The 27,860-nt window shown below is 36.2% G+C and overlaps 9 protein-coding genes across 9 annotated transcripts; all 9 read left to right on the top strand.

Moving 5' to 3' along the window:
• Positions 1-3,004: 3,004 nt before the first annotated feature.
• On the top strand, positions 3,005-4,430 carry GCK72_019203 (uncharacterized protein; the record flags this gene model as incomplete). The annotated part of the gene is made up of 8 exons (XM_003115675.1): positions 3,005-3,082; positions 3,142-3,280; positions 3,325-3,431; positions 3,499-3,635; positions 3,683-3,825; positions 3,873-3,973; positions 4,026-4,146; positions 4,201-4,430. 8 exons carry the CDS (start codon positions 3,005-3,007, stop codon positions 4,428-4,430), a joined length of 1,056 nt encoding a protein of 351 aa, XP_003115723.1.
• Positions 4,431-4,981: 551 nt separating this feature from the next.
• On the top strand, positions 4,982-5,957 carry GCK72_019202 (uncharacterized protein; the record flags this gene model as incomplete). Its single annotated transcript, XM_053732923.1, has 4 exons — positions 4,982-5,018; positions 5,062-5,489; positions 5,539-5,709; positions 5,754-5,957. The coding sequence occupies 4 exons, from the start codon at positions 4,982-4,984 to the stop codon at positions 5,955-5,957; spliced, it is 840 nt and encodes a 279-aa protein (XP_053581836.1).
• Positions 5,958-6,213: 256 nt separating this feature from the next.
• GCK72_019201 (uncharacterized protein) lies at positions 6,214-7,223 on the top strand (the record flags this gene model as incomplete). The annotated part of the gene is made up of 4 exons (XM_053732922.1): positions 6,214-6,253; positions 6,298-6,725; positions 6,771-6,941; positions 7,017-7,223. The coding sequence occupies 4 exons, from the start codon at positions 6,214-6,216 to the stop codon at positions 7,221-7,223; spliced, it is 846 nt and encodes a 281-aa protein (XP_053581835.1).
• A 732-nt stretch (positions 7,224-7,955) lies between these two features.
• GCK72_019200 (uncharacterized protein) lies at positions 7,956-9,002 on the top strand (the record flags this gene model as incomplete). Its single annotated transcript, XM_003115650.2, has 4 exons — positions 7,956-8,225; positions 8,268-8,462; positions 8,542-8,712; positions 8,799-9,002. 4 exons carry the CDS (start codon positions 7,956-7,958, stop codon positions 9,000-9,002), a joined length of 840 nt encoding a protein of 279 aa, XP_003115698.2.
• Positions 9,003-11,964: 2,962 nt separating this feature from the next.
• On the top strand, positions 11,965-12,956 carry GCK72_019199 (uncharacterized protein; the record flags this gene model as incomplete). Its single annotated transcript, XM_003115194.2, has 4 exons — positions 11,965-12,234; positions 12,281-12,475; positions 12,523-12,693; positions 12,750-12,956. 4 exons carry the CDS (start codon positions 11,965-11,967, stop codon positions 12,954-12,956), a joined length of 843 nt encoding a protein of 280 aa, XP_003115242.2.
• A 481-nt stretch (positions 12,957-13,437) lies between these two features.
• On the top strand, positions 13,438-15,944 carry GCK72_019198 (uncharacterized protein; the record flags this gene model as incomplete). The annotated part of the gene is made up of 4 exons (XM_053732921.1): positions 13,438-13,707; positions 15,279-15,473; positions 15,520-15,621; positions 15,732-15,944. 4 exons carry the CDS (start codon positions 13,438-13,440, stop codon positions 15,942-15,944), a joined length of 780 nt encoding a protein of 259 aa, XP_053581834.1.
• A 1,198-nt stretch (positions 15,945-17,142) lies between these two features.
• GCK72_019197 (uncharacterized protein) lies at positions 17,143-18,542 on the top strand (the record flags this gene model as incomplete). The annotated part of the gene is made up of 5 exons (XM_003115254.2): positions 17,143-17,364; positions 17,459-17,674; positions 17,725-17,968; positions 18,177-18,358; positions 18,414-18,542. 5 exons carry the CDS (start codon positions 17,143-17,145, stop codon positions 18,540-18,542), a joined length of 993 nt encoding a protein of 330 aa, XP_003115302.2.
• A 4,308-nt stretch (positions 18,543-22,850) lies between these two features.
• GCK72_019196 (uncharacterized protein) lies at positions 22,851-24,058 on the top strand (the record flags this gene model as incomplete). The annotated part of the gene is made up of 5 exons (XM_003115317.2): positions 22,851-23,039; positions 23,136-23,351; positions 23,410-23,653; positions 23,704-23,885; positions 23,933-24,058. The coding sequence occupies 5 exons, from the start codon at positions 22,851-22,853 to the stop codon at positions 24,056-24,058; spliced, it is 957 nt and encodes a 318-aa protein (XP_003115365.2).
• Positions 24,059-25,012: 954 nt separating this feature from the next.
• On the top strand, positions 25,013-25,981 carry GCK72_019195 (uncharacterized protein; the record flags this gene model as incomplete). The annotated part of the gene is made up of 4 exons (XM_053732920.1): positions 25,013-25,237; positions 25,288-25,531; positions 25,577-25,758; positions 25,856-25,981. The coding sequence occupies 4 exons, from the start codon at positions 25,013-25,015 to the stop codon at positions 25,979-25,981; spliced, it is 777 nt and encodes a 258-aa protein (XP_053581833.1).
• Between the last annotated feature and the right edge of the window lie 1,879 nt (positions 25,982-27,860).

The following is a 27,860-nucleotide window of genomic DNA, read 5'->3' as shown; positions in this document are numbered from 1 at the left end:
CTTCTTCCACCCGGTTGTTTTCTTCCACAGTTCCTTCATTATCTATCTTTTTCCCTTCTTACCAACTGGCTGTTTATTGCCAAAAAGAAGAGAAACAGTATGTCATTCTGCCAAAAACTTATCGCATCCCACAAGCTTGTTATCTTTATGCAAAGATCTTAGCTTTCTCAATAGGCATTCGATTTCTTTCACATTTGATTTTCGAAATTTTGCAGCAGACAGAAAACATTTCATTGGGTGGTCATTGAATCTTTCAGATTCCAGCTATTTGAATTTTAGCTTAGAATATTAAAAAACCGTAAAAAAGTTGTAAGTCTTCAAGATCTGCAACTGAAGCACATAGATTTCCGACTACTTGGATTGGCTCTAGTCCTCATGGCTTGTTGCAAAAGAGAAAATATGCAAAGAACTATGTAAAAAAAACTATATTTAAAAAAAAAATTTTAAAAATTGATTATTTTTTTATAGGGAATCTGCTCAAGAACGAGTCAACTTGAGATCTATCATTTTACTGACAATTGTTATTTATAAATTTAAACCATTACCCAATTGACACCATTATGCAAAACCCATTCGGATCGGTATACCTATATCTATATATATATATATATATTTGACGTTTCTCTTTTTTCTGAATATTGCCACACATCAGGTATCCATTTCTGTATATCCGAATCACATATCATAGTCCACTTCCTCCCCCTCTCCTCATTTTTCATCCGTCTGAATCAGTTCAATATGAGAAAGAAACAGTCGATATAATTTTCTCTATCCTCATATCTTCTTTTGAATCTCCTGCAAAACCACCTTTCTCTTTCTTCTAATCTTCGAACATTCCGCTTATCAACTGATATCTTCCTCCCTTTCATTCTTGTTACCTTGTCTCATTCATCCGCCGAACGTTTAGGCTTCATCACCACTTTCCCTTTGTCATGTTCCATTCATTTCTATCTAATAATCGCAGTAGTATGAACTTTGAATTCACTCTTCTTTCTGCTAGAACTTTTTACTTTACTGTAAGGCCTTCCCTGGTTTTAAAATTATTCCTTGTCTTAACTTTCATTGAATTAATTAAGCAGGATTTAGAAGCTGAACAGTCTTTTTTGGAATTCTTATTCTTCACAAACTTCTAGGATTTAAATTCTCCATAACGTGTTTTTTTCAATACTTTCAGTAATTCCCATTCTTCTGAATACTGCTGAAAAGTTTCAAGTACCCGGGGTTTCTACCATCTTTGGAATGAGATGAGAGCAAGATCAGATATTTGTACCTACTCTTAACACTAATGTACTACTCAAAGTTAAATAATTTCAAGTATATTTAAATATCTGTGTTTCACATTTTCTATTATTTCGAACCCTCCCTGCTTCTTTTTTTCATCAAAACAACGAAGATAAGAGAGGGAAAATGGAACGATATAATGATCTTTCTTGTCACTAAGTCTCCTCAATTGAATGGATTGGTCAGTCAGTTAGTACTTGTCTATTCTACGTCTCGTTGTTTTTGTTCAGTCCATCTCATCCACTATTCACACAAAACCATCACCAGATATAGAGAAGAAGAAGAAGACTGCATCTATTAGCCGCCAGTCTCCCCCTGAACAATGCTTGTGTTTCGTTTTTCTGCCTTCCCAATACCCTCGTGACGACACTCTTACGTTCTTCTGATTCTTCTAATTCCGTAGACACAATATGTTTGTTAAAATATTATTTTTTGGCGTGTATGCTGAGGAAAGATCAAAAAATCAATCTCTCGGAGGGGGATTCCAGATTTTTTGATCAGTGAACTTTTCCTATCACAAAATACACCGAATCTCCGATATTAATTTCAAATCCTGTCATTCTACATGTCTCTCATGTATATATGAATTCTTTGAGCCTAGCCCAATCTGCGATTCTGTACATTCCAAGTTTTCAACTCGTCTAAAAATCTCTCTTATCCATTCATCATCTTTCTGTGTGTCATTGAACAACCATCCAACCAAAAATACCTCATTTCTTCCCTTCCTCTAACCGAATTCTCCTTGAAATATCTTCACCTTGTTTCGTTGACGTCTTCTTCTTCTTCTCCTCCGTTATCTTCTAGGCTTCACCTTTTTTCTATCCCTTCATAGATCAGTCACCAAAAACTGACGGTGAAATGAATTTCCTGATTTTGAGTGACCAATTTTCCACTTTATTTGAATTAGAATAAATTGTTTTATTAGTCATTTTTCTTATAGGCAAAAAAGCTTCTGTGGATTTGCCATTCTTGTTGGATACTTTCAATCTGCAACTGTTCGCTTTGAATTTTTCGGGGTAATTGCTTCATCATTTTGATATTTCATCATTCGGCATCACAAGATTTATTTAAAATCAACCAAATCGAAATTTTGTGACATATTCTAGTATAAATGAAAGCTCTCATTCAAAACAGTTTTTGGAGAAAACATATAAAATCATTATAATAAATCATTCAATTGTATGATTCCATATTATTTTCTGTAAATTGGGTCATAAAACAGCTATGATGAATAACTTCCCCTAGATTTCCCTTCATGATATTTGAGGACACTGTTTTGAGAGACAAAAATGATAAATCAATCTTTAGAAAAAACTGTAGAAAACTCACTTGTATGTAAATTCCTTCTCCTTAGTGAATGATATTATTCAGCGATTTTCTCACTGAAGTCCACTTTTTTCCAAAAATACAGCTTTCCAAGGAAACTGTTACATCCTATAGATCTCAGAAGACAGATAAGAAAACTTGCAAGATTCTAGCTGGCGTTTTCTCTCAGATCTAAGTACATACATGGCAATTCAAATAATACAACGATTTTCTTCTTTCTAGACATTTGATTGGTTATAATAATGACAATTTACGCGATGTTTTATTAAGTCTGTAATTTGAGTTCTATTCAGGCAATCTATATTCTTATATTCTATTCATCAATACCTTGTACCTTGTACCTTGCTATGACTGTTCTATGTATTTTACCTGATATAAGAATGAGTTTTTCAGAAAAATGCCATCACATACGTTTACAGTGAATACAGAAGAGTACAGACCAGCAGAGTGGGATGATGAAGATTTTTGTATAAAGGTGAGAAATCAGAAATCAATTTATTCAAACTCTTGATGTCTGACCTCATTTTATTGCAGGTCCCCAGAACGAGTCGAGAAAACCAGCAGCTGAAATATGGGCATGTTGAAGATGACAACGTTGACATAGCATATCTGAATTTTCCAATTCTTCGAGCCAGTTTAATATTCACTTTTATTTCACTGACAGCATTTATAAGTGAGTATACAATATCAAAAAGATTACCGAATCGTGTTTTTCAGTTGCCGTCTGTGCCGCATTTCAAACAAATTACACACCATTACATGACACAGAACTCATTGACAACTCAATTATTATTATGTACGGGGCAAAAGTTTTTCGATGTAGGGTAAGTGATTCAATAGTTAACTTGTATTGTTTCATTTCTGGAATTTAGTCATCTGTAAACTTTTCAGACATTTCTAAAATATCCTGAGGATGGTCTACTATCAATATTAAACCTACTCGAACTGAATGTGTGGGGCAATGTTATATTCCGTCTTGCCACGTGCTTAACGATTGCTGTTCGTTTTTTCCACAGTATTGTTTTCAGGTAACATTTTCATTCATTTTTGCCAGATTAAAAACGGATATTTTCAGAAATCTCTTACTAAATGGGTTTTGGAGAGATGTTCCTAATCCGATATTTCGTTGGCTTTGTGACTTGATGCCAATGATTACTTTAATTGAAACAAGTGCACTTGCAATGTTTAGTGTTATTACAATGCATAGTGATTTCAAAGGTATTTTTATTTTCAATCCTCTCAGAGCATTAATTCTCTTTTTTCAGAAATCAACCATTTCTGCAAGTCAACCTTCGCAATTGTATCCGTAGTCAATATGTGTATACCAACAGTATTTCATTTCATTTTATCCATAAATAGTTCAAAAGTAAGTCTTTTCAGACTTATTAATTTAAAGAAACTAAAAATGCCTCTTTTAGCGCTCAGAAGCTAGTGTAGTCTTCATCAGAGCAGTCTGCACAATAGTATTTGGTTATTGTGCTCCACAGTATTTTCAGTTTCACATTGGATGGACAAAAGAGTCATTATGCCACTCATACAGTATGTTTTTTGTTTCTTCAATATCCATTCTACTTCAATTCTTCCATTTTTCAGTCCCCCGACACTTTGCCATCATGGAATACAGTCTACTTCTGGCCTACATCACATTCCATCTACTGGCACTAAAAGATCTCTACGGCCTACAATTTATCTGTTATCCACGATCATGTAGTGGTGAATGTGAGCCTCTGAAGCCATGCAATTATGAAAAAGGAGAGAAATACGAGCACTGTCGAGCATTTGAACACAATCAATGGAGGCTGAGAAATAATTATAAATTTTAAGTTGAACCGTGTACATAGTCAGTTCTTTTTTGTTGACATGTAGTTTTTTGATGCTGAATAATATCTCACCGGTCATAATCATTATTACATAAATCTCATGATTATAAACGTTTCAAACTTTTTGATGAAATAATTGAACAATTGAATGCGTGTAGATAATGATCATCTCACCCTTATAAAGTAAACATTTCATCGACGAACTCTGGACGGACATTTTATTTTCCTGCCTACATTCATGAAGCGTATGTGGCAGTGTTTCTGTATTTATTGATGTCCGCCGCTTCTCTAAATAAATTATTTTTGCATATCATATCTTCCACGTTTTTGTCCACAATAGGCAACCTCTACTATAGTATTTCAAAAAAGTAGAGTTAGATTGATTCAATCTGAAGTTTATGTGAAGAGTGTCCAAATACTACAATCTGTATTTTCTCAATCAACACTTCTTATCATTTTGTCGGCACAAAACACGTCGAGATAACATAAATAAAAAGGGGTGTACAATTACGAGAAAATAAGACTTTGTATTTTTTATTCAAATAGAACTGGCAATGCTTCGATTCTCTGGAAAAGTCGTCATCGTCACAGGTAGTTTCAGAACTGTTCATGGTATTGAAAGCGATTTTTATAGGTTCATCGAATGGAATTGGCAGAGCTATTGCAATTCTTTTTGCTCGGGAAGGAGCAAAAGTGACAATCACTGGGAGAAACATCAAACGATTAGAAGAAACGAAACAAATGATAGTAAAAAACGGAATTCCAGAAGAGAATGTTCTAGAAATCGTCACCGATATTACTAGTGAAGAAGGCCAGAATAAATTGATCAACTCTACAATTCAAAAATTCGGTCGTCTTGATATTCTGGTTAACAATGCAGGAACAGGATTCCTTGATGCCGAAGGAAAAACTGGAGTAGATCAAAATATTTCAGATTTAGATAAGTCCATAAATCTCAATACGAGAAGTATTGTTACCTTAACGCAAAAAGCAAAGATACATTTGATTGAAGCGAAAGGAGAGATTGTGAATGTTTCAAGCAAAGCAGCAGGACCACAAGCGGTGAGAAAAGCAAGAAGATATTGATGATACGGAAACAGAGAAACTTCAGAGTCCAGACTTTATTTACTATGGAATGGCAAAAGCGGCATTAGATCAGTTCACCAGGAGTTCAGCTATTGACCTTATTCGACATGGAGTAAGAGTAAATTCCGTGAGTCCTGGGCTCGTAAGAACAGGATTTGGAGAGACTATTGGAATGTCTGATGATGCTTTTGAAAAGGTGAGACAGCATTACAAATCGGTCACTGAAGAATCGTTTTTCAGATGGTCGAATCCATGGAATCTAACAAAGCCTACATTCCATGTGGAAAGGCAGGACAACCTGAAGATATTGCAAATTTGATTGCATTTCTGGCTGATCGAAGACTCTCTTCTTATATCATTGGACAAACAATTGCAATCGACGGAGGGACTTCTCTCATTATGGGAATGCAGGCTTTTGATATGACGGATGTTTTAAAATTTTAGTAATAGGTTGTTTTTACCTTCTTTTATTTGACATTTTTAAAGCAATAATCATCATAAAGGAACCAGAAAATAAATAAAGCTCTTTCGGGTTTTTTCTCAATTTGTTATCACATAAACAGACACACTTAGCCATCACAGACCACGCTATCACACTATAAAACATGATAATTCTCATGAGTTCTTTATCAGTTTAAATTGATTTTTAGTTGCTCTTATTTTCATTGTTTACTTCAAGCTAGTAAATACCGACAGGACAATGTCCACCCGTTTCACTGGTAAAGTAGCTCTTGTCACAGGTAATTGTTTCTTTTTTTGGTTTTGTCTTGCATTGTTTTATCAGGATCTTCAAATGGAATTGGAAGAGCTACAGCAGTTCTTTTAGCTCAGGAAGGAGCAAAAGTAACAATTACCGGAAGAAATGCCGAGCGACTAGAAGAGACAAAGCAGGAGATTCTGAAGTCTGGAATTTCTGAAGATAATGTTCTAGCTATTGCCACGGATTTGGCTACTGAGAAAGGACAAGATGAGTTAATCAACTCAACTATTCAGAAATTCGGTCGATTGGATATTTTGGTTAACAACGCCGGAGCGGCATTCAACGATGCCGAAGGAAAGACTGGAGTAGATCAAGATGTGTCGGTATTTGACAAGATAATGCAAATCAATATGAGAAGTATTGTAACTTTGACTCAGAAAGCAAAGAAATATTTGATTGAAGCCAAGGGAGAGATCATCAATGTATCGAGTATTGGAGCAGGACCACAAGCTGTAGGTCTAATTATTTTTTTTAAGGAAGCCAAAGTGTTATTTCAGCAGCCATCGTTCATGTACTACGGAATGTCAAAAGCAGCACTTGACCAGTTCACCAGAAGTTCAGCAATAGATCTCATCCAACACGGAGTCAGAGTCAACTCCGTGAGTCCTGGAGCAGTAATAACTGGATTCGGAGAAGCGATGGGAATGCCGGCAGGGATGCATGAAAAGGTAAGAACAACAACTGAATTGCTTAATTAGGATAGAAAACGCTCTTGATTGAGTATTATTGAACATTTATTTCAGTATGGCCACTTCATGGAATCTCACAAAGAATGCATTCCATGCGGATCAATGGGAAAACCAATTGAAATCGCCAACATCATTGCATTTTTGGCTGATCGAAAACTCTCTTCATATATTATTGGACAGTCGATTGTCGCTGATGGAGGATCCACTTTGGTTATGGGAATGCAAGCTCACGATATGATGGATATCTTGAAGTCTCAATAAATTATATATTACATTTTTGAGAAGTTATCCCTTATCAACCTAATAAGACTGGACGTTTCTAAATTGGTTATCAGAATGAAATAAATCGTGAAAATGCATTTGATCCCAAAAGTTTGTAAATCTGGAATAGAGCAGAAAAACTGGTGACACTCTTTTTTCTAAACTTTTTAGATTCAACGCATCAGAAAATTAGCAGTATTGTAAAATGTATTTTTGTTAGTCAATTCACATCTTTCTCTATTAAACGAAAAGTGTATTTTATGAGAAAGGTCTTTCAAATTGACACCGCTACAACTTTTTGTTCTAATGTCTTTATTCTTCACTTTAAAATTTTGAACTCTCACACTATTCTCAATAGATTTCTCAGTTTTACCACTGATTTCTTCCGTCGTCTCAATTTTCTGTAGCGCCCCTCCTATTTTGATTTCCACCGACACAAAATATGTGTTATCGTCTCTTCGAAATCGAAACTATTTCTCTGTTAGTTTTACACTACGAAACGCACAACACAGTCACATCAAATCGAGAAAGTATATAAACTCTTTGAAACTTTGGATTATATGAAAATTCGTTGTTATATTTGATTTACTCGCATTTTCAAGGCTTAGAAAGCAATGCACTTCAGAATTGAATTCCATGTACTCCTTTTTCCTCGTTTTTTTTTCAAATAACCGAACGTCTTTCCTAATTTTCGTACATGTTTCAGCAAACTTTTTCTCAACTAACTTCGATATGGCTCGCTTCTCCGGAAAAACTGTCATAATCACTGGATCCTCCAACGGAATCGGCAGATCTGCTGCTCTTTTGTTTGCTCAAGATGGAGCAAATGTGACAATTACAGGAAGAAATGCTGATCGTCTTGAGGAGACAAGACAACTTCTTCTGAAATCTGGAGTCTCGGAGAAAAATATTAACTCAGTAGTGGCTGATGTGACAACATCCGATGGGCAGGATCAGTTGGTCAACACAACTTTGAAGAGATTTGGAAAACTTGATATTTTGGTAAATTCCCTGTTGAAGTGCAGAATTAAATTCGATTTACAGGTTAACAACGCTGGAGCAGCAATCACTGATGGCTCTGGAGTGACTGGAACTGATCAGAACATTGATGTCTATCACAAAACATTGCAACTAAACCTTCAAGCAGTTATCGAGATGACCCAGAAAGCGAAACCTCACTTGATCGAATCAAAAGGAGAAATTGTGAATGTTTCCAGTATTGTCGCAGGACCACAAGCGGTTAGTAATATAGATTTGAATAGAAATATAGGGAATTTGAAAACAATCAAAATAATCCTATAACGAATAATAATTTCAGCAACCTGGTGCCATATACTACGCAATCGCCAAGGCTGCTCTCGACCAATACACCAGAAGTACTGCAATTGACCTTATTCAATATGGAATCAGAGTGAACTCTGTGAGCCCTGGAATCGTCGCAACTGGATTCATTGGAGCAATGGGAATGCCAGATGATATGGCAAGGAAGGTGGGTTAATTGAAAGAATGAACTATGTCTTATTAGCTTATGGAAGAGATAGTTTAACCGATGTGCATTTCATCTCATATTTTCAGTTCTACGACTTCTATCCATCCCATAAAGAATGCATCCCTGCTCGGGTTTCTGGTCAACCAGAAGATATTGCCAATGTCATTGTCTTCCTTGCTGACAGAAAACTCTCTTCCTATATTATTGGACAGTCGATTGTCGCAGATGGAGGATCCACCTTGGTCATGGGAATGCAAGCTCACGATATCATGGACATTTTGAAACCTTAAACTTGCCTCTTGTATTTCTTCGAATTTCAATAAATATATTATAGCATCTGTCATTTCCATCAGACATTTTAAAAACATACAAAAATACCTTTAAACAAAAAGGAAGTTCCTTTTGAAAAAAAATTATATAAGAAAGTCGCACTTCAACCTCAAAGACCTTTCAAGGTATTTGTTCAGAACTCTAAGTTTCGAATAATGTTGCTGTTGACTTTATCATCGAAGTTTCCAGGGTTATCGAATGGAATCAGACATGCGCTGAAACTATATACCGTAAATACTGTATAATAACGGCACGTGTAATGAAACGACCCTTGTATTATAACTCCACCTTCTACATGCTCAAAATTCAGCACAAGTGTTCTCCTGAACAATTTCCAGGATTCTGATAACAGCAGCGTAATCTTTACTAATAATATTCAGCAGATCTGTCTGTCTGTCCGTTTGTCGCCGACTCTAGCGCCCTCTGTACTGAACCGTTTTCAATGAAATTTACACAGATCGATTGGAAATTTGTCCCGGATGATGCCCGTCTATTTTTTTAGTTAAAATAGTTCTAAATTAGGTCACTACGTGAGAAAAAGTGGTTTTCAAGCCTTTCAGTGGCTTTCATTTTCGAAATAGGGAAATAGGAGTTCACGCGGAAAATAGTTATAAAACTTTTTCATTCTTCAAATGAATTCATTTCTTCAAATTGTCAGGAGAAATGCTTGGGTTTTAAACAATTTTTTTGGTTCTATTCCAGGTTAGATATCCTTTGAAAACTCGAACGTTCCATGAAACACTTAAACGCCCTGTCATGCCCTAAATTTTTTCCGAAAGCTAAGGCTTTCTTTTAAGTGTTCAAACGTCCCAAAAACATTTAGTCGTCCCAAAAAACGCTTAAAAGTTCCATGAAATCTTTAGACGTGGTTTCCTTAAAGCATAGACACACTGATGCTTGCTTGCACTTTTTTCCATAACTTTAAGCTAGATGTTGGATGTCTCTGTGTTAAGGAATCCACTACTTCCCGGGTGCTGAGCCATTATCATGTCAAGATTCAAGGACGTTTTTGTTTTTAGGCAATCACTACTTCCAGGTGTCACAGCAAGGTCTTGGTTTTGAAAGTTCAAGGGACGTCCAAATATTTTTTTAACGACTAATTGGTTAAATAAAATTTTGGGATTTCAAGGGACATCTAAACGGTTTTTGGATGTCTAAACATTTCTGAGCATTTTTGGGACCCCAAAGAACGTTTAAATGTTTTGAGGGACGTCTAAGTGTTTTAAAGGACGTTTAAGTGTTTTAAAGGACGTTTAAGTGTTTTAAGGGACGTTCGAGTTTTCAAAGGACATCTAAACTGGAATAGAATCTCTTTATTGACACCCTTTCAAAGTTGGACATTTTTAACTGAAAAACGATCAAAGTTGTTCGATTTATGGCCATTACTGTACTCCATTTTTACCGGCTGTCTAACTTTCACACTTAGAAATATGTAGAATAGCTTTGAAGTCTTTTAGAGAAAAAAAAATCAGAAAGCAGAACAGTTCAGATCAAACCAGACTGAAGAGAAGATTTTCGTGTATATGAGAAACAATCTTGAAAGATTTTGGGGAGGGAGGCGGCATCACTGCCGATCAGTCAAAAACTTAAAAGTAGTACTTTAGGTTAATTTTTTAAAGATGTGAATAGGAAAATTTTCAAATTTCTAAGCTTCAGTAAAAGAGTTGGTAAGGCTTTCTCAGTCTGAAGCCAAAAAAGTCATTTGCTGTGTTTAGTACAATTCATTCTGAGACTTCGGATGTCTCCATCATTAAAGAAGTTGCAATAGTCAGAAGCTTAATAGAAATAAATTGAATGAAAAAAACACTACTCAAAAAGTGGTGGTGATTTGTGAATAAGTAAATTTGTCGTTGATCAGTTACCTTGATAATTTCTAGGATGAGGATTTGTTAATACATGGTCTCAGTCTGCCATATTCAGAGAAGGGAGACAGCATTGTCGCCGAAGTTTGACATTAATATTTGAAAGATGACTCGCCTCTTGAGGAGGGAGAAAGGAGAGTTAAAAGTTCCTGTTCTTTTGAAATAGTATGTTAGATAAAGCAGAAAAAATGAATACAGTTTCGATTAGTGAATTGAAAACTGCTCATATTGAAATCCTTTTTTCCTCAGGATAGAAAAGTCACCGAGTAAATTTGTCGAAATCGTATCAGAAAAGCAGAGATGTTTTAATTGTTCTCTACCGGAACGGGCTGTTTAGCTAACAAAAACTACGGACAAGTGAAGAAAATTAATACGATCCAGGAGAAGGAGAAAATTCTGAGACTTCGATAGTTTGAACCATTTAAGAAGCGCCGCAGGCGCTGTAACACCCAGAAGGGTGGTGTAGAGAAGGAGGTTGAGCAGCCGTTAGGCTGCGTTAACCGACTGGTTAGAATAACATTTACAATAGCAAACAGAACATCTAGAAAATTTTTTTGTAATCCTTTAAGAGTCTCAAAAACCACTAAAACTTCTCTGGAAGGCAGTTGAAAAATACAACGGCATGCCTTTATAATACAGATTTTGCGGTAACTCAAAAATCATACTGCGCAAACTCAGAACTACATTCTATTGTGTTTTAATTCTCAACGAAAGTACCAAGAGAAACTTGTTCTCCTGGATGGACTCCAATTTTCTGTGTCGACCCATCACTTTCGACCCGTCGGGTCACAAAAGTTTGTGTTGATACCTCCTCGAAACAAATACTATTTCCTCTCAGTCTCACTCTGCACACAAACAAACACAGCAAGTGAAGAGATATTATCATTGTGAGGAAACAGAGAAATGGTATAAAAGGAATAGATTTGGTCCATCTGGATGTCTCCCGTGTTTTGATGAAACTTTGACTTTTTGAATAACAATCCTTGCCACTAATGATGTCTACATTTCCAATAACCCAATCTAATTGAAAACTAGATTTTCAGAAGTTCGCCGCAAAGATATGTCTCGCTTTTTCGGAAAAACTGTTATAATCACTGGATCCTCCAACGGAATCGGCCGTTCCGCTGCTCTTTTGTTTGCTCAAGATGGAGCAAATGTGACAATTACTGGAAGAAATGCTGATCGTCTTGAGGAGACAAGACAACTTCTTCTAAAAGCTGGAGTCTCGGAGAAAAATATAAACTCAGTAGTTGCTGATTTAACAACATCCAATGGACAGGATCAGTTGGTCAACACAACTTTAAAGAAATTTGGAAAACTTGATATTTTGGTGAGTCGAAAGGTTAGAAAAATGAAAACAAGATGTATCTTTCTAGGTTAACAACGCTGGAGCAGGAATTCCAGACACTACTGGTGCTAAGGGAACTGATCAAAGCATCGATACCTATCACAAAACATTCCAATTAAACCTTCAAGCAGTTATCGAGATGACGAAGAAAGTGAAACCTCACTTGATTGAATCAAAGGGAGAAATTGTGAATGTTTCCAGTATCGCTGCAGGACCACAAGCAGTAAGAGTTTCGATAATGAGCGTTGAAACAATAATTTATCTTTTTAGCATCCTGATTTCGTGTACTACAGTCTTGCCAAGGCAGCACTTGACCAATATACCAGAAGCAGTGCAATCGATCTCATTCAACACGGTGTTCGAGTGAATTCCGTGAGTCCTGGAGCAGTGATGACTGGCTTCGGAGAAGCAATGGGAATTCCGCAGGAAGGGTTCAAGAAGGTATGTTTTATTGAAGGAAACTTCATTTACACCTTCGTGTGGTGATTGTTTTTCAGTTGTACGACTTCATGGCTCAACATAAAGAATGTCTTCCATCTCGAGTTGTTGCTACACCAGAAGATATAGCCAACATCATTATGTTCCTTGCCGATAGAAAGCTGTCTTCTTATATAATTGGTCAATCGATTGTTGCTGACGGTGGAACTTCGCTTGTCATGGGAATGCAGGCTCACGACATGATGAGCATCTTGACTGCACCTTAACGAAACTAAAATGTTTATTTCAATTGTTTTCCCGAAGTTCCAGGATTACACTGACATTATTTTTCATGGCGAAGAAGGAAGTTCCAAATAAAATTATGAATGTTTCATGAATTTTCTTTTACACTAATTCACGTGAAATGTCTAGACAAGATAGTACTTCTGTGGAATGTCTAGACACGATAACATTTTGATCGTCAATAATCGTACACTCCTTTTTTGCAGAAAGAGATGCCTAGAATCTGTCAATTAACTTTTCACTTTTGATCTATCCGGTCACAAAATGTTCTACTATTCTCTATGAAAACGTGTACTATCTCATTCGTTTTCTCTTTTTGGAAAGGACATTAATGGGAGGAGGGGATTATAAAGTCATCATGTAAACATATTTGGTTGATATATAAACTGTTGGGAAGGGTTATCTCTATTCGAACCTTTATTCGTTATTTTGTAAAACCGTTGCTCGTTGTTTAGTTTAAAAACGATGCCTCGTTTCTCTGGAAAAACTGTCATAATCACTGGATCCTCCAACGGAATCGGCCGTTCCGCTGCTCTTTTGTTTGCTCAAGATGGAGCAAATGTGACAATTACTGGAAGAAATGCTGATCGTCTGGAGGAAACAAGACAACTTCTTCTGAAATCAGGAGTCTCGGAGAAAAATATAAATTCTGTAGTTGCTGATTTAACAACATCCAATGGACAGGATCAGTTGGTCAATACAACCGTGAATAAGTATGGGAAAATTGATATTTTGGTTAGTTAGTCACACCGAATTCACGAGGATTCACATACACTGATCATAATATTTTGAAATGACATTCCTAAATATTGTGACAGGGCAAAATACGTTCCTGTCATTCTTTTATTATTCTGTTGTTCCTGCCAGCGCGCAGAATGATTTATCTCCAATGACCCCTCTTGTTTACACTTTCCACTATCTTTCCGTACGAACGGCCTTTTTCCTCACTTTATGCATACGCATCGGTCGGAGTAGGTTGCCTCTTGGCACCTCTCTTATACCGACTATTTATACTATTTAATAAATATGTTGCAACATATCAAAGTGTTAGAAGAAACACACCAAGACTAAAAGACAAGACAGGCGAGTCTTGATCCTTTTATATGGAGGTTCCTAAGAGTAGGATTTCAACTGATTCGCCTATAATCAGTAGTTATCCGTGAACTCTCGGTCAAGGATTCATATTCCTCGGTGCTCCCGAGTATTACCGCTACACCTGGGTACCGAACCGTCTATTTATTCCCTTCTGTTTTGCCGTTCTACTATTCCTATTTCTATTATTTGTAAGCCGATTTTCCGGAAGCTGATCTCCAATGCGGATGCTGTGATATCAACCGTCGGATGCTGACTTCTCAACTGGCAATCATAAGTTATGTTCTCATTAACAATTATCGAAAAGCTTGACCCACTGAGTAGTAGGCGTTACCCTAAAGAAATTATTCTAGTGTATTGTTAAGGCATCTCTACACCTAGGTAATTATCGAGTAGGATTAGTTTTGAGACCAATGGATTTTGAGTTGGGACCTCCGTCCATTGTTAACTTATGAATTGTATGGTAATCTTTTGAGAGTTACATTCCTAGTTTGATTTTCACTATTTTGTATTGTCGAGTTTCATTTGATTTTATTGTATCTCAGATTCTTAGTGTTTTGTCGTTGTCACTAATCGAGTTAGAGTATCAGTTATTGAGAGTGACTTTTTCCGACGTATTAGTTTATAAGTTTAGTGATAGAATATTAGTACATTGTGTTTATTCTTTTGGATGTTAAGGTTTTTCGTGTAACTATTTCTAACTAGATTTTTCATATCATTCCATGGGATATGAGACTTCAGGGACGAAGTAGCTATTCGAAAAGGAGGGAGAACCCGCAAAGCTTTGTTTTGTTATTGTTCTATTGTTATACTTTTTGGGGGGAAATGGTTCTAATTCGAATTTAAAATTCCATCAATCATTTTTGTGGTTCGAGGACGAACCATCTTTTCCTAAGAAGCGGGGATGTGACAGGGCAAAATACGTTCCTGTCATTCTTTTATTATTCTGTTGTTCCTGCCAGCGCGCAGAATGATTTATCTCCAATGACCCCTCTTGTTTACACTTTCCACTATCTTTCCGTACGAACGGCCTTTTTCCTCACTTTATGCATACGCATCGGTCGGAGTAGGTTGCCTCTTGGCACCTCTCTTATACCGACTATTTATACTATTTAATAAATATGTTGCAACATATCAAAGTGTTAGAAGAAACACACCAAGACTAAAAGACAAGACAGGCGAGTCTTGATCCTTTTATAATATCTATTCTTCAGGTCAACAACGCCGGAGCCGCCATCCCAGACTCTCAAGGTGCTACTGGAACCGATCAAGGAATTGATACGTATCAGAAAACACTGAAAATAAATCTCCAATCAGTCATCGAAATGACCCAAAAAGTGAAACCTCATCTGCTTGCAACAAAAGGAGAAATTGTGAATGTCTCAAGTATTGTGGCAGGACCACAAGCGGTAAAAAATAAGTATTGTTATTTATCATAACTTCGTCATATTTCAGCAACCTGAGTTCATGTACTATGCAATTTCCAAAGCTGCTTTAGACCAATACACTAGAAGCTGTGCAATTGATCTCATTCAGTTTGGTGTTCGAGTAAATTCTGTTAGTCCTGGAGTAGTTGCAACTGGGTTTAACAATGCCATGGGAATGCCTGATGAAGCCACTCAAAAGGTATCATTTGAATATCTACATTATAAATTATAAGTTTTCAGTTTTACGATTTCATGGCTTCAAGAAAAGAATGTATTCCTGCTCTCGTAGCCGGTAAACCTGAAGACATTGCCAATGTAATTCTGTTTCTTGCCGATAGAAAACTATCTTCATTCATAATTGGGCAATCAATTGTAGTGGACGGTGGAACCACTTTGGTTATGGGTGCACAGGCTCATAATTTAAATGTTCTTCTCGGATTGTCCACTGTATGATTTTATCAGAATATTTTTTGTTCGATTTCAATTATATGTAGGTGCTGAAGGATAAATAATGAGTATTGCCTTTCTAATAAATGAAAATCTCATGTAATTAAACAACAAGGGCTTCTTCAACAGACTGTCTAATTATGTAAATTTCACTAAAAGGTCTGCAGTTCTTGGTCAAAAAGACGAAAACAGTAATTTCCTATCTTCACATTCGAGAGACCTAGAGTTCATTGTATTCCTATCAAATTCTACTTTCTATCGGTTTACCTACTTCTTGTAATCTCTAATCAATACTTGTGAAAGGTGTGATTCATTCCAAAACACAAATCATCAAAATATCAAGTGACTAGTTTTCTCGAAAGTACAAGTCTCAAAATTAGATGATTAGTCTTCTGATATTGGTTGCTTTTGACGCAAATGCTCATATTCATCTCCTACTTTTACTGGAGAAGCTGAATTTATTTGGGTTTCAATTTTCTAATTCAAAATTTTTAGTAAAAGTGCATTACTCTCACTAACACAATGATTATTCACCGTTTTCCTCTTATAGTAATAGTTCTAGACACTGAAAATTTCAGATTTTTGACTAGCTGAAATTCAGGCAGATGAATTTTTATTCAGGTAGTTAACTGTTTGTATGGGAAAACTTCCAGTGTGCCTGATCTGATGTAGTTTGTGTCTCATTGAAAATTTCTTGGCACTGAATACACCCCAGGTATCTTGTATTTTTTCAATATTCATTTCTGGGTGTACTTAGCTTAGTTTCCTTTTGTTTGATGGTTAGCCACTTCTTCGTAATCATTTAAAATTCTCTAAGATCACACATTTTAATCAATTGGTTTGTGCTCATTTCTTGTTATTGTCTCCACTTCCTTCTATGACACAACAGAAAACGAGTCTTGCATTATCACTGTCTACTGCCAGAAGTTCTCTGGGGGGGCTCTAATTAGTGAAAAACGAGGAAGATATATGTGAGTGACTAGGCAGAGGAAGAGAGAAGATGTCACTTCTGATTTCCCATTCTGTTGAAGCTCTCATTTGGAGGGAGCCAGTGAATGGAGTTTGTTGAGTAATGAGGGAGAATCTCTGATATGAAAGTCTCTTAAGATTTTGACACTGTTTAATATTCCTCATTATCTTTCCTTTTCATTTAATCATTTATGGTACTTCTTTCAATATTTTTCTCAAACTTACAGTAAACAAGATGGCGTCCAACACCACCACAACTCCTACTGTTTCCATTCCTTTGACCGTGACAGCATCAATGGAGACAGTGACTGCAGATACAACTGCTCAAATCTTCACAATTGTACAGCTAATTTATGGAATCCCTTCGGCTGGTCTACTTATTTTCTTTTTCTTTTTCCTCTTTGGAAAAAAGTACTCAAACTCTTTCTACCGGCTGGTGCAGTTTGATTTGTTGGTGGTGAGTTGATAAAACGCGTCGAGTACTGTAGCTGAAAATAGTTTAGTCACAGTCATTAACTCAAGACTCGTATCTAAAGGTTGCATCATTTCAGAATTTTCTCACTTACATAAATTCCTGGTTTGCTGTTCGCATCGACCGCCACCCTATTGCCATCCCAGCCCTGAAAGCTCTAACGTATGCATTTCCTGGTTTTCTGACGTGGACACGATATTTTGCTTACTTTTTCATGCACATGCAGTTTCTGTCTGCAATTGTGTTGAGTTTTCATCGAATCTCGTCAGTTTTTCTTCATTCACAGTATAACAAGGTAAAATCAGAATCACGGCGAGGGAATTGATTACAAGGACATATTTTCAGCTATGGAATTGGGGACTTGTCCCTTTCTGCATTCTCTGCATAATCTATTGCTCTGCGTGTAACTTGCTCATTCCTGGATTCATGACAGAAGTCTACATTTACAATGGAACCCTCACGAAGAAGATGTTTTTCTCGGTGATTGGGGTAGCTCTCAATTTGACTGGAATATTTTCGGCCATATATTTTATTCTTCTTGTTTTTGTCGGACTGGCAACATCACACTTAGTGACGAGGAAAATTCAAGGTTTGTCTGAAATGGAAATATATTTTGAGTCATCCAGGCTGATTTTTAAAGATGATGTGTAGACCAGGAGTAGGTATTAATTTGTTGAGAAAAATATGAAAAAACTTCACAAAATTGAAAACTTGAAAAAGAGTTCTGTAAATCGAGTGAAGTCTGAATCAACATTGAGAGTGACAAATGTATCTTCAAAAGAATTTTAATTTTCCAGCCGCCAGTTTCTCTAATGGAGGAATCGGCAAAAAACTTACGAAAATTGCTGGAACGTACGGTATCATCTACAGCGGAATTCTGATTTGGAGTTGTGTCAGCGCTCTTAACGCAAATTTCAAATTTTTGCCAACTATCGTCTCACAGATTAGTTCCAATTTGTTGCCTTTTGCTTCTGATATGGTAGGTTGAAACTTTTAAACATTTCTAGAACGCGAATAAAATCCTTCTCTTCCAGATGACTCTTGCTCTGCCATATATTCTCTTTATACATGATACAAATGTGAAACAAGATCTCTGGAGAAGGAAAACTGAATCAAGAATAATCAGCAGGATTAATTCTACAAGTTTTGTCGTTTCAAGATAACTTTCTCTCTTTCTCGCTCTCTTTTATTTTTCCTTCTATCATTTTCGGGTAATAAACATATTGAATACAGATGTTTCGCAGCCATTCGTCCTAATCATACTGTTGACGGACAGAAACCTTTGACATCGAAATCAAAAATAACTTCGATGTGCCCTCATATGGATCTTTTCCGATAGAAAATTCAACAACTGTAATAGAGGGTGTGTGTATTTCATCTGTTTGAAAAACCCCATGAGATACTCAAATTGGTCTGTTGCGATTCGGACTACAAAGTAACGCATGCATCCCTTCGTTCAATCTCCCAAAGATCTTCCAGCGCTTTTCCTTTTTTCGATTCCCGATTTGTATGCCAATGGGTTTAAAACCATTATTTTTATAGTTCTCACTTCACTTCCTGGTTGTAAGCCCCGCCCATTTTCGGAAACTTCTCAGCCCCACCTCTTTGACGCACACGCACGCATTTCTAATCATCTCATGATTATTTTTTCCAAAAACAAAAATCATCCCAGAATTCGTCATAGAATTCCAGACGATTCTATCCGAGAAATCAACGGAACATAGCGGACGTGTTGTTTGAGAGCACTCGTGTGATCAGTCCGTGAGTGGAGTCTCTGGAGACTAATTAGTAATAGACTAAGAGAAAAGAGAGTCTGAATACATACGCATATCACTGATTAAGCTGTGAAAAAGCAGAGAGACTCGTTGGGTTTGTTATTAAAAATGAGATTCACTTGAGACTCTCTTAATTCTTTCTCGATGTTTTGCTGATGGACTTTGAACTGTTGAATGGATTGCAACCCACGCGTTTCGACAGATAGACGTTGCGCCAGTCGTAAAGTTGGGCGTGTCTTTATGTCAATCTGCATATGTATGTATCGAAAAGTCAAGATGTTTTCTCAATTAATGATCGAGGAGGGTAAATCTTCCTTTGACAAAGATCTCGAATAGCTTCACAAGTAATCTTGGTGATTGCCCATTTATCAAGAACGTTCGCGGGATCATCGACCCGAACGCGGCAAGGAAACCTAATAGTGAACTTTTCTGGTGGTTTTATTATATTGCTCCATCCCGAAAACCTGTTGCGAGAACCATTTCTTTCTGTTATATACATCTTTCTGAAGTTTATTCTTTTGAAAAGTGCAAGTGAAAACGTCAAAGTGTTAGATGATTTGGGTTGATCAAGACTACATTTTCAGTTCTTTAAATAAATCGAAATAACATTTCTTCAATCTGCAAAAGTGATCAGTCTGTTCTTTTGTCACCGTCTCGGAATCTTTTGCTCAACAACACTCTCATCGATCCGAATAGACAACATTAAGAATTTCGGTTTTTCTAGTTCCCAATGAATTACTCTCCCTTTTTTATCTGAAAATCCATTTTTGCTCTATTTACTAAAAACTGGAACACATCGAGGCAAGAATAATGGAATAAGTGAGCAAGAATGGGAATGGAATATGCGAAAAATTGAATTAATAAGTACAATACATATTTGAGGAATAGTTTAACTTGTTTTTCTAGTGGGGCGTTTAGTATTTTTTGGATTCTAAACCTTTTTCGGAAAACTGTTGAGGAGGTTTATAGGGCTGGTGAACCCAAACCACCTCAATGAGTGAGAGAGACAGTGACATAGGAAACAAGACAAATACAAACGGTTTATTATCGTACTCCCAAAGGTCGAGCACCTTGGTTAGAGAGTTCTTGGATCCGGTGTCATTGTTGCAGTTGTTGGGAGCACGTCCTTTTGATGGTGTAGAACTTCCGGTATGCGAGTAACTTCTGACGGTCGATCGGTGGATGGCTAACTTCCGATACTAATTGATTGCAAATCAATAGCTTACATCGACAGTGAGACGTAGCTAAGGTCATCCAGATGTGGGTATGTCGAACGTGTCACTCGGTTAGCGGGTTTAACCTTTGAGGGTAACAATAAGTTCACCGTTGTATATTTTAATAATAACGTAATAAAGTCTACGAGTTAGACGATACCAGTTGTGGAAATAATGATGGAGCATTATTTCCACGACAAAAACCATTATTTTTGACAACCTTGCAAAACTAAGAGAGTGATATGTTTGCGACGGTATTGCAACTTTTGGTTTTCTCAATAGAATCACTTTGCAATATCAGAGTCTCTGATGGAAGAGTTCCTTCATCTTCCTTTTTGTTGAAGCGATGAAAGTTATTAGAGTAGTTTTATTCTAAGTTTTCATGATTTGAACTTCGATCCTGAAGTTTTGAGAGAAGTAATCTCTTTTACAATTATCTAACTTAGCAAATCGCACATTTGAACCTGGTGATCTTTTAACTGAACTTAGATATCACACGAGCTTATGACTAATGAGAATCGCTTAAAATTCTTGATAAAAGCGAGTGTGATCAGTCAAAATTTTAGTTTCAATCTAGCATCTGTATTCAGTCATCACAGCCTCCGGTCCAATAACAAATAGTTTATTTCAAAGACATGTGTACTATTCACTCTGCTATCGACAGGAGCTAATTATTGTTTTTCGGTGGTAATAAGGGACGAGAGAAAACACAAAAAAAAACTGATTTCGCTGGAACTACGAAGCCACTATTTAATTGGTGCTCTCAGGAGATATTTTGATAGATTTGAGAGGAGATAACAAAATAACGAAAAATTCGACCAGCTTTCTTCTAAGTTTTATCACCAAAGCCTGAAGCGAATTAGACTTTAAAAATTTCCTAATAGAAGTGAATCACGATGTTTCTCGATAACGTGGCAATTGAGCAGGCTCTCATGAATTAGAAAAAACATTTTCAAGTTGATGTCAAAACGCCCAACCTTGCCTGAGATCATCTTTCCCAAGGCCTAATGTCTCTAAAACGGTTTATTAATACACAGTTGTTCGACTTCACAATCTACACTTTCCCCATCCATGTTTGAAATTCTCTGAACTTCCGATGAGCCAAAGTGATAGTGTATTTTCTATTTCAGACTTTCGGATTATCAGAAGTTCTTCTAGAAATCTGTTCCGTTACTATCCAAAAAAGGAAACAACTGAAAAACGTTCTGATCTGGAACATATTTTCAGCTGTTTTTTTTTTCCAAAAATCACTGTGTCTACCCACATAATTTGTCTGTGGAACGGAGAATGTCACCGATTTGTGAGTAGTTTTTGAAATGACTCAAAGTGTCTCTGACTAAACCGGAAATCTTCATTTTGAACAAATTAACATAGAAAATGGTCAGACTGGAGTTATCAATTCTAATTTCCCAAAAGATTGTAATTAGTCATGTTAGAGGGATGAACGATTCTTTAAAAACAACCATTTTCGAGTTTTTATCATAATGTTGTTGACGAATAGTTTGATTCGTTTTGTTCCACTGTTTTCAGTTTGAAGTTTTCATTTTTACTCCAACGGAAGCTAGATTCACTGTATCCTTTCATCGCTTATTGGCTTTAATTCTATCTAACTGCACAGTCTCCCAGACTCCGAAAACGAACTGCAAGGAAATATTTGATCTACCCTCATGAAACGAAAATTTTGAGAAATTAGCAGGTCTAGAACATTATTTCTATAATTTTTAGCGTAAAGCTCAAGGTCAGAAGTAAGAAAATTTCAGTTTTAGAATTATTCAGAAAGCATTATCCACCCATTCAATCCAAAAAATCTTGGTTTTATATATTTTTTCAGGTCGAAATCGCAATTTTTCATTTTGATTTTGTAAAAATCTACGGGATTTGTTCATTTCTCAATATTATCTAGCGAAAGATTGCTCAAAACGTATGCCGGAGATTTGTACACATTTCTGCAGGACGGTTTTTCAATTTGCTCATTAGTTTTCGAGAAAATAACAAAAAATTGAAAAAAATTCGGAATTTGATCGATTTCTCAAAAACTAATGAGCAAATTGAAAATCCGTCCTACAGAAATGTGTAAAAATCTCCGGAGCACGTTTTGAGCAATCATTCGCTAGATAATGTTGAGAAATGAACAAATCCCGTAGATTCTTCCGAAATCAAAATGAAAAATTGCGATTTCGACCTGAAAAAATATATAAAACCAGGATTTTTTGGATTGAATGGGTGGATAATGCTTTCTGAATAATTCTAAAACTTGAATTTTATCATTCCTGACTTGGAACTTTATTCTAAAAATCAAAAAAATAAATTTGTAGACCTGCTAATTTCTCAAATTTTTCGTTTCATGAGGGTAGATCAAAAATTTCCTTGCAATTCGTTTTCGAAGTCTGGGAGACTGTGAACTGCTCAAAAATTTATTTTGAGAAAATTCAACATTTTTCCAATTTTTTAAATTTCAGTATTAGAAATCTCACAAGCAAAAATGGAAAACTACACAGTTTATATGGAAAATGTGACCATCGACAGTACAACTGAAATCATGGCAATCGTACAACTTGCCTACGGAATCCCATCGATTAGTCTGATGATTTTTGCATTTTTTCTGATCTCTTTTGGAAAAAGATACAAGAACAGCTCATTTTATCGTCTGGTACAATTTGACTTGCTAACGGTCAGTTTCAATCTTTAAAAATTATTTTGAAATTAGAAGAAATCTTGTCAAAGCTTGAAAATTTTTTGAATTTGATCAGAAAAAAACACATTTCAGAACATTCTGGTTTACCTCAACACCTGGATTGCAATTCGAATCGAAATGCATCCGAATTTTGTGTTCATTGTGAAATTCGTTGAATCCCGCCTCCCTGGTCTGATGACGTGGCTCAAATACTTTCCCTATTGGTTCTTTCATATGCACTTCTGGACTGCCGAGCTACTGACTTTCCATCGAATGACATCTATCTTATTTCCATATAATTATGAGAATGTAAGTCTTTACGAGAGATAGACACGTCACCACAATTGTTAACCCTAATTTATTTCAGTTCTGGAACCGTTACTACCCTGTTATATTTATTGTGATTTGCGTAGTTAGTCATCTACCAAAATATATATGGACTGGATTCCTCTATGAAGTCTATATCGTAAATGGACAACTTATTTCTATCAATTTCCCGAAGACTCTGGATACAGCAATCAATGTGGTCGCTCTATTCTCCACGATTTATTTTGTTCTCAATATAATCAATGGAGTTCTGACTATTGGTTTGGCGTCTAGAAAGATCGAAGGTTTGAATCTCATATCAGATGTATTAATTGTTAAAATAATAATGTTTTAGCGGCAACAACATCAAAATCGAATATTAAAAAGAAGCTTACCTTGATTTCAATAACGTACTCGTTGGTCTACACAGCTGAAGTTGTTTGGAGTGTTTTGAATTCTGCTAACTCATACTTGCATTTCTTGCCGCCATGGTTCACCAAACTCAACAACAGTCTTCTGGTTTTCGCTTCCGACATGGTATAATTTTCAGACAAGATGATCAGATCAAACGTGAACTGTTTCAGTTTACTCTCTCTCTTCCTTATATTATGTTGGCTTTCGACACCAATGTGAAGAAAGATGTATGCATTTGTTGCAAAAAACGTCCGGTTTCGAATCAAGGAACAATCGTTTTCGTATCACAGTCCTGATTTACTTCTCTTAACACTTTATACATATTAAGATGGTATCTGTATATTTGTATATTTTGTCACGTCTTTAATAAAAAACTGCACATTTTTTGTTTCTGAACACATCCATAACAACTTCTTTTCTTCCCTAACCAGGGGATATTTTATAAAGATATTGGAGTATTCTATTGCCTTCTCCTTGCCAACAACAACACGAAAAACTGAAAGTGGAGACAGAGACAAAAAACAATTGATCCCATAACGTTTCTGTAATAAAGTATCCCAAAACCTACTGCTCTCCTTTGCCTTTTCTGTAAATCATCTAATTTTAACCAAACAAAACGGGAAATTCGAGTATAAAAAGTAGTTGAAAACATGTTATATCTCGCCAGCAGGTGTAAATGGATTAACCTCTAATCTAATAAAACATCAACAACTGGTGCATATTTTTGTTTCTGTTTTTCTCTTCGGTTTCTGAACGATTTACGTGAAAGTTCAGGCTAAAGACTAGATTTTCAAGACGCAACTGTCATAAATAAGCCATAATGAATCAACTAACTCCACTGGTTTCAGGATTTTTGTGATCTGTGTGAAGCTCTGAAGCTGCCTCTTGCTGATGAAGTCAGTCGTCTTTATTTTCATAAATTTTATATTCCCAACCCACCTTTCAAAACATTGCTTGAACATTCAGCTGTTTTCTTATTTCTTTTTTTGTGATTTCGAGTTATTCAGAATAATAATGTCTTCGAATGTCACTCCGGACAACATATTCTCAATGGAAGCTGTTAAAATTGACTCAACCGTACAAACACTTGCAACAATTCAATTATCTTATGGTTTCCCATCGTTCGGACTAATGATTATTTTCCTATTTCTGTTTGGTTGCTCTAAAATTTATTCGAATTCTTTCTATCGATTAGTTCAGTTAGATTTATTAACGGTAAGTAGATCTGAACCTTGTTATGGGCAGACAGAATGTTCCAGAATCTTCTTCTTTATTTCAATACGTGGCTAGGAATCCGAATCGAAATGCATCCAGCCTGTATTCCCGCACTTAAATTCATTGAAAAAACACTTCCTGGAGTGCTAACATGGTCCAAATATTTCACCTGGTGGTTCATGCATATTCAGTTTCTGACTGCAGCTGTTCTAAGTGTTCACAGAATATCTTCTATATTTTTTCCATTGAGATATGAGAAAGTAAGTTCGAGTAAACACAGACGGCTGTTATTCTTATCAGAACATTTCAGTTCTGGTCTCAATACTATTTCATTTTTGGTTTAGTCTTCTTCATATACAGCTTTTTGCCAACTCTTTTATGGCTTGGATTCGGAAACGAAGTCAGTATTATAAACGGAATACTTTCAAAGAAGAGAAACTCCGAAAATATTGTGAAGGCCACTAATGTAACAGCAGTATTTTCAATAATTTATTTTATTGTTATATTGACTTTAGGACTAACCACGTCCATACTGGTATCGAGTAAATTCAAAGGTTGACATGAAAATTTTATCACGGAGTCATGATAACTGATTTCAGCCGTCTCTTCTTCTTACGAAAACGTGGCGAAAAAACTCACCAGAATTGCTCTAACATATTGTTTCGTCTACACTGGAATCCTGATGTGGAGTGTTATCACTGCCATGAATTCAAATCTGAACTTTTTACCGCTTTTCATTGTTGCGATCAATCAAAACCTCCTAGTATTCTCTTCGGATTTAGTGAGTTTCTATCAAGTGTAGTAAGAGTGTATTGCGCTAGTTTTATAAGAAAAAAGCTAAAGGTTCAGCAATATTTGTGAAAGATATATATTTTCAGATGACACTGTCACTACCATACATTCTGCTCATCTTTGATACAAACGTCAGGAAACATGTCTTCCGACGGAAAACACCAGTAAATTCCAACAACTTCGGTTTCACAAGCTTTCTAATTTCTTCTTAGTTTCTAATGTTTTGTCAATAAATAGTGTTTGTTTTTGTTTTTTTTTGTTTCGATTTTTTACATTTAAACGTGCCCAGGAAGTGCACCGTTCTCAGAACTGATTTCTTGATTTCTCAAGATGATTTGCAGGCTCCAGAATCTTTCAATGTTCCCCTCTTTGTTTTCCAAATATTGTTATTCTTCTTTTCCTTTTTGCAATCCCTCCACTTACATACGTAACAGAACTAGACTGAAATTTTCTTTATTTCATGGCCCCCTTTGGTATCAAGTAAAATGAAATGAGAGTCATATTTATTTATTGGGTCGAAAGGAAAAACTATAGATACAAAAGACTCGAAACAGTCCCTCACGAGACAGTTTCGAGTAAGAAAAGAGGGGGACATGAAATAAAAAATCGAGGGAATAAGGAAAAAAAGCGGAATGTAGATAATACAGACATAATGGCAAGGGGGCAGAGAAAACCGTAATAAAGGCCAAAAAAAAGGAAAAGAGAAATAACTATATTTTACAAAAAAACCAGGAAAAGTGCATATTAGAACCGGGTGATGGCAGTGTCAAGAAGAGATTCAAACTGGGTGGGTGAGAGGAAACTATTAAAATTTGCAACAATGGCATTCCAAATGGGAACAATAAAAGAGAAAAAGTTATCGGATAAGGCGGAGAGATTAATGAGGGTCATGGGTCTTCGAGGAGAACTTGACAGTCTGATAAAGGAATTGAGGTTTGGGAAATGAGAAGCGCCAGCAATAAATTTGTAAATAAGGAGTAATTGAGCTTTGAGTCTACGGTGTCTTATAGAGTGGATTGAGAGGAGTTCAAGACGATGTGGATAGGACGAAAAAGGGATGTTACATCGTTGGAGAGTTTTCCTAGAGTAAATACGTAAAGTGGATTCAAGAAGTCTAGAGAGAGGTGAGGAGGGTGCAAGACAGAAGATAACAGAAGCGTATTCAAGAATTGGAAGAACATACGTTTTGAAAAGAAAAGAGTAAAAGGCAGGATTGTTAGATTTGAAAGATTTGAGGATTTGGGAAGAGCGAAGACGAGCAAGAGAAACAGATTTTTTAATATGGGCACGAAACTTGAGATCAGGTTCAAAGAGAATTCCTAGATCACGAACCGAGTTGGAAACCAGAATGGGTGAGCCAACAATGTGAAACTGGTGTTGGGGGTTGAGAGCACCCAAGCGGAGTAAACTAGTTTTGGAATGAGCCAGAGGAAGGTCGTTGGAAACTGCCCAGTTTGATACCAAATCAATACCTGCTTGGAGGCTGGAGGGGAGGTGGGAGTAAATTTTGATATCATCAGCATAAGCAGCGATGTGGAGATGAGGGATTGAATGAAGGCTGATCAAAAGAGTGATCGCTTTCGGTTCATTTTTCAATACAGACTGTATCTTCTCTTCCAGTGACCCATCATTCCAATGTACTCGTTAAACGGCAACTTACAAAAATAGCCATGACATATTATTTTGTGTATGCTGCACAAGTATCATGAACTGTGCTGACAGCCTCAATTCTATTATTCCATTCATTCCAGAATTCATTTTATAATATAACTGAAATCTTTCGGTTATTTCTTCTGATAGGGAAGATAAAGCATTAAGTTACAGTTCACAAAGTTTCAGATGACACTTGCCCTGGATATTAATCATGGAACGCCAAAAAGGATATTTCAATTTCAATTCATGACTTTTTTGTTGAATAAAATTGAATTGAACAGAAATTATTACATGACTGTTAGATAAAGGGATGAGTTTATTGTGTGGTGCTTTTGCTCTGTTCAAAACGTTTTCAAGATCATCGCTCACATTTTTTGTGCAAGATTCAGGCATACCGAATTGCCCCAGGTAAAATTTAAAACCTCAAATTGACCTCTA

Source organism: Caenorhabditis remanei, chromosome V (assembly GCF_010183535.1).
Source record: "Caenorhabditis remanei strain PX506 chromosome V, whole genome shotgun sequence".
Classification (NCBI taxonomy): domain Eukaryota; kingdom Metazoa; phylum Nematoda; class Chromadorea; order Rhabditida; family Rhabditidae; genus Caenorhabditis; species Caenorhabditis remanei.
The sequence above is the reverse complement of the archived record's forward strand: the minus strand, read 5'-3'. Positions and strand labels throughout refer to the sequence as shown.